This window comes from Nicotiana tabacum, chromosome 23 (assembly GCF_000715075.1).
Source record: "Nicotiana tabacum cultivar K326 chromosome 23, ASM71507v2, whole genome shotgun sequence".
Classification (NCBI taxonomy): Eukaryota; Viridiplantae; Streptophyta; class Magnoliopsida; order Solanales; family Solanaceae; genus Nicotiana; species Nicotiana tabacum.
The window spans coordinates 88,290,642-88,302,605 of record NC_134102.1 but is presented as its reverse complement, the minus strand read 5'-3'; the positions used below and the strand labels follow the sequence as shown (position 1 = coordinate 88,302,605).

At 45.0% G+C, this 11,964-nt stretch overlaps 1 protein-coding gene across 1 annotated transcript; it reads left to right on the top strand.

Moving 5' to 3' along the window:
• The first annotated feature begins 566 nt into the window (after positions 1 to 566).
• Positions 567 to 4,190, top strand: LOC107818112 (uncharacterized). The gene is made up of 2 exons (XM_075245965.1): positions 567 to 3,288; positions 3,375 to 4,190. Exons 1-2 carry the CDS (start codon positions 669 to 671, stop codon positions 3,800 to 3,802), a joined length of 3,048 nt encoding a protein of 1,015 aa, XP_075102066.1. The 5' UTR covers positions 567 to 668; the 3' UTR covers positions 3,803 to 4,190.
• Positions 4,191 to 11,964: the final 7,774 nt, after the last annotated feature.

Here is an 11,964-nt window from a genome sequence, read left to right as displayed (position 1 = left end):
GACATGGTAAGAACATGAGAAGGAAAATATCCGGTGAACTTTTAATTAATCTTAGTTATAAGGTATTCTGTAACAAAAACTAATATATTAGAACCACTAACTCTAGATTAACGTGTACTAAACTACTAAGCTTCCATTTCAACTGATTTTTTGGTACGCAATTGTGCATGAACCAAGGTATTTTAATGTTAAAAAATGCATTTCCATGGAACCTGAATACACATCCCACGAGGGGAAAAAAAGTTTTGGAGATCAAATTAGTTAAGTGTGTATAATAGAAAGATATAGTACTATATTTAGTTGACTGACCCAAAGTCTACGCCACCAGCGAGAAAAAAGATCACATCATGCTTTGCGGTTGAGGATTAGTCTTCTAGCTAATTATTCCACTTAGAACAAACCTCTCTTCTAGATAGAAATACAAAAATAAGCAAATACTGAGAATTGCTTTAATGATTGATTAAGAAGGCTAACAATGAGCCAAGGGAAACTGATTACAAAAAAAAAAAAAAAAAAAAAAAGCAGAATTTGAATAGTATTATGATACTATTACTGTCCATAGTTTATAAGTTAGCAGGGATGAGGGATGCCATTACCAAGCCCACAACATGGTTCATTTTCAACACTCCTTCAATCATCACCCATAGAAAACTATCTTCCTCACAAAGATGTCCAAAACTAAAATAATCCCAGCTCACCAAATCCTTCTCTGCATTTTCACTTTTGTCTTTTTCACCGTTCATGTAAATTCCCAGCCTAGCTCCAATCAAGAAAAAACCATTTTACTTCAACTAAAACAACAATTGTCCACCACTTCTCCTTTCTTCCTCAACCACTGGACTTCATCATCAGACCAGTGCACTTGGCCGGAGATCAGCTGCACACATGATAATTCAGTCAGCGCCATTCGTCTCGTTAATCTCAACATTTCCAAACCAATCCCACCATTTATTTGTGACCTCAAAAACCTCACCTTTCTTGATGTTAACTACAACCTCATCCCTGGTCCTTTCCCTACTCTTCTTTACAACTGTACCAATCTTGAATACTTAGACCTTTCTTTTAACTTCATGAACAGCAGCCTTCCTAATGACATCAACCGGCTTTCGCCTAAGCTTCAGTACTTCAACATAACAGCAAATTTCTTTACTGGTGACATTCCTCCAGCAATTGGAGGTCTAAAACAGCTCAAAGAACTTCAGTTTGCTTCAAACGCTTTCCATGGCTCTTTCCCGGCTGAAATTGGCGACTTGACGAATCTTGAATCTCTGATTCTGAATCTCAATAAGTTTGCACCTCAAGAAATACCATCAAGTTTTACCAAGTTGAAGAAACTCAAATATATCTGGATGAGTGAAATAAATTTGATAGGAGAAATCCCAGAAAGCATTGGCAACATGTCAGCTTTGGAAGTCTTGGACTTATCGGTAAATGGATTGAGTGGTAACATCCCTAACAGTTTGTTTCAGACAAAGAATTTGACCATAGTTTATCTCTACACCAATAGATTGTCAGGAGAGATTCCTCAGATTATTGAGTCCTTCAATTTGGAGGTTCTTGATTTGTCTAACAACAGCTTAACAGGGAAGATACCAGAAAATTTTGGAGAGCTGACCAAAATGACAGGGTTATCTCTGTTTATGAACCAATTATCAGGGAATTTACCAATAGGCATAGGCAAATTGCCAGTATTGGTAGATGTTAAGCTTTTTGGGAACAGTTTATCTGGTGAAATTCCACCGGATTTCGGTCGGTCTTCTATGCTCAGAGATTTCCAGGTTTCCCAAAATCATTTTACTGGAAAATTACCAGAGGCTCTATGTTATAACAAGGTATTGCTTGTGATGCTTGCTTTTAATAACAATCTTACCGGTGAACTACCAGAATCTCTTGGAAACTGTAATAGTTTGAGGGCCGTTCGAGTTGAAAAAAACAGGCTTACTGGTAAGATTCCTGATGGTTTGTGGACAGCAAAGAATTTGTCAACTTTCTTGTTAAATGATAACTTGTTAACTGGTCAACTTCCAGAAAGAGTGGCATCAAATTTATCTCAGGTTGATATCAGGAACAACCAGTTTTCAGGTGGATTACCAGCTGAAATGGGTACTTGGTACAATTTAAGGGTATTCAGAGCAAGCAATAATCTCTTTACTGGTAAAATTCCTGAAGAATTGACTGTTCTTCCAAAGTTAACAGAACTTTTGCTGGATGGTAATAAACTATCCGGGAGTTTTCCGTCGAAGATAGTCTCTTGGAATTCTCTTACTACTTTAAAAACCAGCAGAAATCAGATTTCAGGACAAATACCAGCTGCACTTGGCCTTTTACCAAACCTTATTGACTTGGACTTGTCAAGTAACCTGTTATCAGGTGAAATTCCACCTGAGATAGGTAACTTGAAGCTATCCTCACTCAACCTTTCTTCCAATCGCCTAACTGGTAGAATACCGGTTGAGTTAGAGAATGCAGCTTTTGATCGGAGCTTCTTAAGTAACCCTGGTCTTTGTGCAAGTGATCCATCAGTAGGACTTGGCTTTTGCAAGGGGAAAACGGGGAAGTCCGATAAGCTCCCCGTCAAACTTCTTGCTGCTCTTGCAAGTGTAGGTGGAGTAGCAACACTGGTGGCTGCTCTATATAGTTTGTTCGTGTTGAGAAGCTATAGGAAACGAAAGCAAGAATTGGTTTTGACATGGAAGCTCACCTCATTTCACAAGTTAGACTTCACAGAGGCAGATATTGTACCAAATCTTACTGAGAAGAACACAATCGGGAGTGGAGGATCAGGACAAGTCTACCTCGTGCCATTAAACCGTTCAGGAAACTATGTTGCTGTCAAGAAGATTTGGAATAACCAGAAATTGGATCACAAGCTTGAGAAAGAGTTTCTAGCGGAAGTTCAAATATTAGGCACAGTTCGACACTCCAATATAGTGAAACTATTGTGCTGTATATCCAGTGAAGAGTCAAAGCTTCTTGTCTATGAATACATGGAGAGTAGGAGCTTGGATATATGGCTTCAGCAGAATAAGAGGTTAAGCAATGTTTCTGATTTAGTATTGGAATGGCCTAAGAGGCTGCAAATTGCAATTGGAGCTGCTCGAGGCTTGTGCTACATGCACCACGACTGCTCGCCACCTATTATTCATCGCGATGTGAAATCAAGCAATGTCCTTTTGGATTCTTGTTTCAATGCAAAAATTGCAGATTTTGGCCTCGCCAGAATACTGGCCAAGCCTGGAGATAATACAGTGACAGCAGTGGCTGGCTCTTTTGGATACATCGCTCCAGGTAATTAAGTACAACTATCTTACAATATTACAAGTTCCGATATAGTTGGTCTAGAATATGTTTTTATTTCCATATTGCTTTTTCAGAGTATGCGCGTACAACTAAGGTGAATGAGAAGATTGATGTTTATAGCTTTGGAGTCATCCTTTTGGAACTGGTAACTGGGAAAGAAGCCAATTATGGAGACGAGGACTCGTGCCTTGCGGACTGGGCGTGGCGTCGTATCCAACAAGGATATCCCATAGTCAATGTGTTAGACGAGACGATAAAGGAGCCACAATACTTGGATGAAATGTGCAACGTGTTTAAGCTCGGAATCTTCTGCACTAGCACATTTCCTTCATCAAGGCCGACCATGAAGCAAGTTCTGCAAATCCTGCTCCAATGTAATAATACGCTGGTATCTGGAGAGAAGAAAAATGAAACTGAACGTGATGCTTCACCGCTCCTCAAGAACTCCAGACGGGAGAGGATTGAGGATAATGATGATGTCGGTTTTATATCACTTATATAGGTAGAGGTAAGGCAAGAGTGAGTTGCTCTAGTGGTGAGCACCCTCCACTTCCAACCAAGAGGTTGTGAGTTCGATTCACCCCAAGAGCAAGGTGGTGAGTTCTTGGAGGGAGGGAACCGAAAATCTATCGGAAACAACTCTCTACCCTAGGGTAGGGGTAAGGTCTGCGTACAAACTACCCTCCCCAGACCCTACTAGTCGGATTATACTAGGTTGTTATTGTTGTATATAGGTAGAGATACAGATAGAGATAGTGATAGGCTTTTTAAAATAAGACTCCAAAATAGAACCATGTAGCAGTTTAAAGCATATCTAACGTATGAATTAGTAGTGAAAACTAGATTGTAATGTGTTAGATGTAAAATTCTGCTACCTTTTGCTACAGAAACCCCTTATTCCTTTCAAATGATAATATTTTTTCTTCTTGATTAACAAACTTGCAACAACATACAATAACACAAAACAATTTGAAAGGAACTACCACATGTCAATAAATTAAAATACATATCAGAAAAGGAGGAAGGTATTATATATCTCACCGCTAAGTTCATTAAATCTGCTAAAAGTCCAACAATGAAGTAGCAAGTAAAAGATTACTCCTATCAATAGTTGCTTTTAAATTTATAGCTACTTTTTAGTCAGAAAAAGGTTTTACACTTTGGAAGAAATAAGATACCTCTAGATGGTGCTTGTCTACCTTCTAAAGGGGTGTGCCCATTTTTGGTGCATTGGACTAAAAGACTTAAAACTCAAACTTCCCCACTTATTTTTCTAATAATTCCCTTCACGCAGCTCCCTCACTCTCCCACTCCCTCGGTATTCCCCTGTGATCTTCATCAGCCTGGCACCCAGAGGCGGGGCTAGGATCGGTAGAGTGTGAGTTCTAAATTTTAAAATAAAATATTGCTTTCAGCGGGAATTGAACCCCTGGCGAACCCACATCCTTTGCTGTTGAACCAAGACCCCTTTTGTTACTGGGTTCGTCAGTATATATTTATATAGATTTAATAAATATTTCAATACAAATACAGGGTTTCGAAAAAAGTCACTGATTCGCCCGAACCCCCACCCACTACTGTAGCTCCGCCCCTGCTGGCACCTTTTTTCGGCCATTCTCAAACTCCACGGCACTCAGGTAATCTTCTACTCTATCTCTCTCAGTCCCCTCCCTCTCTCCCTAAGCTTAGTTTTTTGAAGACATATAGATATATATGATTGATGTTTGTTGTCCTAGTTGATTCGAATTGTTGAAAACAGATAGCTAGTAGAATTGTGTAATGGAGTTTTGAACTATAATTCTCAGCTTCTTGGGAGGGCACAACACTTATCTACATGTGCACACCACTACTACTAGAAAACTGCCAAATTCCGTATAAGGAATTCCGACCGACATTGGTCGGAAACAGTGGCGGAGCCACCTTATAGGAATAACACCCCTTCGCGGAAAAAATACACTATGTAGCTAGGTAAAAAAATAAATTATATGTATATATACTATGTATTGACTCCCCTTAATTTCTTACTATGTTTACTTTTATATATTTTGACACCCCTTAATGAAAATTTTGACTCCGCCACTGGTCGGAAAGAAATACCGACCAAAATCGGTCTGAAATAAAGTAAAATGGTCGAAAAAATCAAATAAAAAATTGTAAATAAGAATACCAACCGATATCGGTCGGCTTATGTGGTCCCACAAAAAACAATTTAAATTTCTGACCGCTTTCGGTCGGAATATGGTCAATCTTTGACCAAAGATTGGTTAGACTTGCATATTATCTACAAAAACAATGATTAATTAAAAGAATTATAGAATACCGACCGATGTCGGTCGGAATTTTTAATTTAGTTTTTTTCCACCCTACGTCAAATGTATTTTTTGATGATAAACAATTATTTATCAATCCTTTAGCATTCGCGACCCAATCTTCACGTTCGTAAAGAAGGAAAATTCAGCCAGCCCAGTTTGCTCTTCGCGTTCGCGAGAGTACTGTTACGCGGTGCCTTCCTGAAGTTCCTTGGAAGGGCGACGTAAGGCTAGGCAACCGATGTCAGTACGGTTGCTGTCCGCCAACTGAGGTCCCCTCCGTACGCTAGACTAGATTGTCAGTGCCGTACGGGAAAACCAATGTCATGAGCAATTGAAAGAGAGCAGAAAAGAGAATTGAGAATGAAAGAAAGCTTGATTGCATTGAATGAAAGCTATTACAGAAAACAAGACGGTGTCGGGGGGGAGAGACACCAGTACAGAGAATTGTTTGCTTGCTTGAAAGTTTTGATTGCTTGGTCCCCCTTAATAATGCTTAAAAAAAATAAACCAAAGTTACATGACTAGACCTATGAAAGCTGAAAAATCACACTTAAAGAAAATGCAGCAAAACTACTCTATATTTACAATGAAAAGGACTTAGTCTTCTACAAAGCAGCAGCAAGTCCGTTGGCAGCAACTTTGTCTTTAGCATCAGGGTCTGCGCGCGCGGCATTGTCTGCGCGCGCGGCGCTGTCGGCTTTTGCCTGTGGCTGGGCGCTGGCGATGGCTATCGGTGGGGCGACAGAGGCACATGCGCGCTTGTCACTTGGAGCTGCCGAGACCACGGGGCCGACCGTGGCGACGGGCGTTGGGAGGCTGGCCAGGACGCCACGGGGCGCGTCCAAGGGATCATGGGGCATGGCTGGAAAGCCGCCCATGACATTCTCCCCCACCTGAGTTGGCGACGTCCTCGGCGCCTTCCTTGCAAGGTAATCATCAATCAGGCTCTTGTAGGCTTTGAGGTTTGTTCCCCTCTCCCAAGTATTCTCCTCTGCATCATATCCCTGCCATTTCACCAAGAACTCCTGGTGATCTTTTCTTGAGGCGTGAATCACTCGATCATCAAGAATAGCTTCAGCACGCCTTTTTCCGGTTGAATTGGGGCCTCGAATACTTGGTATTGTGAGTTGGCTTCGTGAAGGATCCTCCACATCTTCCCGAAAAGGTTTCAGGAGACTGACATGGAAAACAGGATGGATTTTCCACCAAGCTGGGGTATCCACCCGGTATGCAACTTTCCCAATGCGCCTTTCAATGGACAAGGGTCCAATATATTTTTGCAATAGGCGAGGGTCATGGACCCCTGCAAACAAGTACCGCTTTGGGATTTTGACCATCACTTTGTCTCCCACCTGGTATTCCACAAAGCGGCGATTCTGATCAGCATGCCTCTTCATCCGCTTTTGGGCTTTGACAAGATAGCTCCGCACTATCTCCAAATTTTGCTTCCATTCTTTTGAGAAGCTGGCAGCCCGAGGAGATTTTGACATGTTTGGTGCGTTCACTGTGTGTGGGAGTAGCGGTTGCTGTCCGGTAACAATTTCAAAAGCGCTTTTGTTGGTACTTGAGCTCTTTTGTGAATTAAAACACAGTTGAGCAGCATCCAGAAGCTTCACCCAATTCTTCTGCGATCCGGTCACAAAGTGCCGGAGATATTCCTCTAGCATGCCATTGAATCGCTCCGTCTGGCCATCAGATTGCGGATGAAAACTTGAGCTATGACTCAATTTTGACCCGAGGCACTTAAAGAGTTGGGTCCAAAAATTGCTAGTGAAGCGTGAGTCGCGATCACTAACAATGTCTTTAGGTAAGCCCCAATACTTGACGACATGAGAGAAGAATAGTCGAGCTGTATCTTCTGCTGATATATATTGTGGGGCTGCTATAAAGGTAGCATACTTGGAAAACCGATCCACCACAACCAAGATAGTTGTGAGATCTCCGACCTTGGGCAATCCGGTGATGAAGTCCAGGGAAACGCTTTCCCAAGGTCTTTTTGGTACAGCTAGTGGTTCCAAGAGCCCTGCCTGCGTCAAGCGGTCTGACTTATCTTTTTGGCATACTAGACAAGTCTTCACATACTGAGCGACGTCATCGACCATTTGAGGCCAATAATATGCACGGCGAAGCAATGCCATGGTGCGTTCCTCGCCGGGATGACCGGCCCACAAAGTATCGTGGCATTCTGCAAGAAGAGTCCGTCGCAGATCTCCTCCTTTAGGAACATAAAGTCGGTTCCCTTTCACCTTCAGGAACCCATCTTCGGTGTAGAACTGGCGAGTCTTGCCCTGTCCTACCAAATCAACCAAATACTGTGCAGCAGGATCCTTGATGAGTAGATCCTGTATCTGGTCTTTTATGGTGGTGGTTACTTCGCTTCCCTTTAGGGCGGCGAGAACACACATCGATGCTAGATCAGCTCTCCGACTGAGTGCATCAGCAACATGATTGGTCTTTCCACTTCGGTACTCCAGGTTGAAGTGAAATTCCGCTAGGAGTTCCTGCCACCTAGCCTGTCATCCATTCAGCTTTGGCTGGGTCATGAAATGGCTAACGGCTGTATTGTCTGTCTTGACCACGAATGGGGCTCCCAGTAGATAATGCCTCCAAAGGCGTAAGCAATGAACGACAGCCAATAATTCTTTCTCATGGGCGGCATAGCGTCGCTCTGCATCCTTCAGTTTCCGGCTCTCGTACGCTACGGGATGCCCTTCTTGTAGCAATACTCCACCAAGTGCATAGTCGGAGGCATCCGTTTGCACTTCGAATGGCTTGGCCAAGTCAGGGAGGGCCAAGACTGGGCTACTGGACATAGCCATCTTCAATGCGTCGAAGGCCTTTGCCCGCTTGGGGCCCCAATCCCACGGGGTGGCCTTCTTGAGAAGTTCTGTCAGCGGCACTGCAATGAGGGAGTAACTTTTCACAAACCGCCGATAGAAGTTGCATAGGCCAAGGAACGACCTCAAGGCATGTATATCCTTAGGAGGCGGCCATTCTGTAATGGCCTGAATCTTCTGCTGGTCCATCTTGATCCTCCCTTCCTCGATGACATGTCCGAGGAAGTCAATTTGTTTCTGAGCAAAGGAGCACTTGGATAGCTTCGCATATAGTTCGTGCTCCCGCAATCGGGCTAGGACCTTCCGCAAATGCTCCAGGTGTTCTTCTAGTGTCTGGCTATATACCACAATGTCATCCAAATAAACCACGACGAATTCGTCAATGTATTCTCGGAAGACTTGGTTCATCAAGGTGCAAAATGTGGCTGGCGCGTTAGTCAAGCCAAAGGGCATAACCAGGAAGTCGTACGACCCATATCTTGTCACACAGGTCGTCTTGTGCTCATCACCATCGGCAATCCGAACTTGCCAATAACCTGTCCTCAGGTCTATTTTGGTGAATACCGTCGCACCACCCAGTCTATCAAACAAGTCTGCCATTAGCGGAATAGGGTACTTGTTTTTCACGGTGATTTTGTTTAGAGCCCGGTAATCCACGCAGAGTCGCAAACTACCATCATGTTTCTTTTGGAATAGCACAGGGGACCCGTATGGGGACTTAGAGGGCACAATGATCCCTGTGTCTAGCATTTCCGTCAATTGTCTCCGAAGCTCGGCGAGTTCGGGTTGTGACATTCTGTATGGCGCCCGGGCAGGTGGCTTCGCACCCGGCACCAACTCAATCTCATGGTCCACAGTTCGCCTAGGCGGAAGACGCTTTGGCATGTCTTGTGGCATGATGTCTTCAAATTCCAGAAGTAACTCCTTCACGGGTGCAGGAATGGGACCCGAGGAGCGTTCTATATCTTCCATGCAGAGGGTAGCCAGGAACGTGGGTTCATGTCTTTTTACCCCCTTCTTCAACTGCAAGGCCGAGATGTTCTCGGCTGCCATCTTCATGGGAATGCACGGAATAATGCAGGGCTTGGCCCCATTTGCCCCCATCATCAGCAGCATGTCTGCATACGGTGCAGGCATGGTATTGGTCTGTCTCAGGAATTCCAACCCCACGATTAACTCAAAGTCATCTATGATCACTACGCGCAGGTTGAACTTTCCTTCATAAGGGCCAAGCTTCACTGGTACTTCTTTGGCTATTCCACCCACTGGTTGAGGTGGTGAGTTGATAGCCTTCACACGACCTTTGCCCTTTCCTACGACTAGTCCAAGACGCTCCACCTGAGTCGAGGCTAAGTAGTTGTGGGTGGCACCTGTGTCTATCATTGCCCGAATGGGCTTGCCATTTACCTTCATGTCAACGAACATTAGGGTCCTCTCTTGATGAGGAGGAGTCCTCAAATTCGCCTTCTTATTTCCTTTCCTGGCAATTGGACAGGGGTCCTTCTTCTTGCGGATACCGGCACTGGTACCCGCTAAGGGCTCAGAAATGGAGCCAACAATTGCATTGAATGCACCTACTGGCTCGGTCTGGTCCGCATCATCGGCGTCGTCATCCGTCCCATCCTCAAAAGCTTGATGGGCATTCATCTGTGCATGTGGACATTCATTATTCCAATGTGGTCCGCCGCAATGGCGACATCCTGAGGGGGGTTTCCTCCCCCGATCATTGTTGTTAGATGCAGCACTAGTACTGCCGGAAGAGGGAGTCTTGGATTTGGGTGCACTCCGGTCTCCTCCACTTCTGCTAGGGCCACTAGTGTTTGGTTGGCCCCCTTTGTATCCTCCTCGGACAGGCTGTTGAGGCCTATCCTTCCGGGCTTCCACTTGGTAATCCCCAAGGCACTCTGCTGCTTGGATTGCCTTAGGCAACGTGTCTACCCTTTGTCTCTGCAACTCCATCCGGGCATAAGGTTTCAACCCTTCCAGGAAGGTGAAGAGTTTGTCTTTGTCCCCCATGTCCCGGATGTTCAGCATGAGCGCGGAGAATTCCCGCACGTAATCTCGCACTAATTTGGTCTGGCGGAGCTCCCGCAACTTTCTCCTGGCATTGTACTCAACATTTTCGGGGAAGAACTGTAGGCGTATGGCTGCCTTCAGTTCCGCCCATGTGTCGAGGGCATCTTCACCTGCCTTGATGGCTTCGTACTTCACCCGCCACCAGAGTTTGGCATCACCCTGAAGATACATGGCAGCAGTTGCTACCTTCTTAGCTTCTTCCAGGCTTTCCACGGCATCGAAGTATTGCTCGATGTCGAAAATGAAATTTTCCACTTCTTTGGCATTCCGAGCTCCACTGTATGGCTTTGGCTCAGGAATTTTCAGCTTTTGTGCCATGGGGGCGAGGTTCACACCACCCCCAAATTGGTTTCCGCCTCCTCGAAGTAGGCCTTGTAAAGCAGCATTGACAACATTGAGCTGGCCTGTCAAGTTGTCAGTGGTTTGTTGCATGGCAGTCACCCTGTCTGGCTCTTGTTCCCTGTTGGCTAAATCCTCGGCACGCTCCTGCTGGAGGACCTCAAATTTACCAAAAATTTCAGCTGCCTCTGTGGCTGCTGTTTGCCGGTCTCCTTCAGAGTCGCGGCTGATGTTTTCTATGTCAACTTCGGCCTGGATGAGTCTGCGGTCCAGGTCGTCCAACCTTTGCACTAGGCTGGTTTTTAGATCGGGCACCATTTCCACGATGGGCCGTAATGCGTCAACTGTTCCCTCAAGGGTCGCGATGCGATCCCCATAATTCACCATGGTCAGAAATGGTGGTAATTGCAATGTGATCCCTCGTCCGATGTCGAGCCTAGGCTCTGATACCAACTGTTACGCGGCGCCTTCCTGAAGTTCCTTGGAAGGGCGACGTAAGGCTAGGCAACCGATGTCAGTACGGTTGCTGTCCGCCAACTGAGGTCCCCTCCGTACGCTAGACTAGATTGTCAGTGCCGTACGGGAAAACCAATGTCATGAGCAATTGAAAGAGAGCAGAAAAGAGAATTGAGAATGAAAGAAAGCTTGATTGCATTGAATGAAAGCTATTACAGAAAACAAGACGGTGTCGGGGGGAGAGACACCAGTACAGAGAATTGTTTGCTTGCTTGAAAGTTTTGATTGCTTGGTCCCCCTTAATAATGCTTAAAAAAAATAAACCAAAGTTACATGACTAGACCTATGAAAGCTGGAAAATCACACTTAAAGAAAATGCAGCAAAACTACTCTATATTTACAATGAAAAGGACTTAGTCTTCTACAAAGCAGCAGCAAGTCCGTTGGCAGCAACTTTGTCTTTAGCATCAGGGTCTGCGCGCGCGGCATTGTCTGCGCGCGCGGCGCTGTCGGCTTTTGCCTGTGGCTGGGCGCTGGCGATGGCTATCGGTGGGGCGACAGAGGCACATGCGCGCTTGTCACTTGGAGCTGCCGAGACCACGGGGCCGACCGTGGCGACGGGCGTTGGGAGGCTGGCCAGGACG

Coding starts and splice junctions, on each gene's coding strand:
- LOC107818112 (XM_075245965.1), top strand. CDS start 669: ATGTCCAAAACTAAAATAATCCCAGCTCACCAAATCCTTCTCTGCATT. Junction 3,289..3,374: donor TTTTGGATACATCGCTCCAG/GTAATTAAGTAC, acceptor TTGCTTTTTCAG/AGTATGCGCGTACAACTAAG.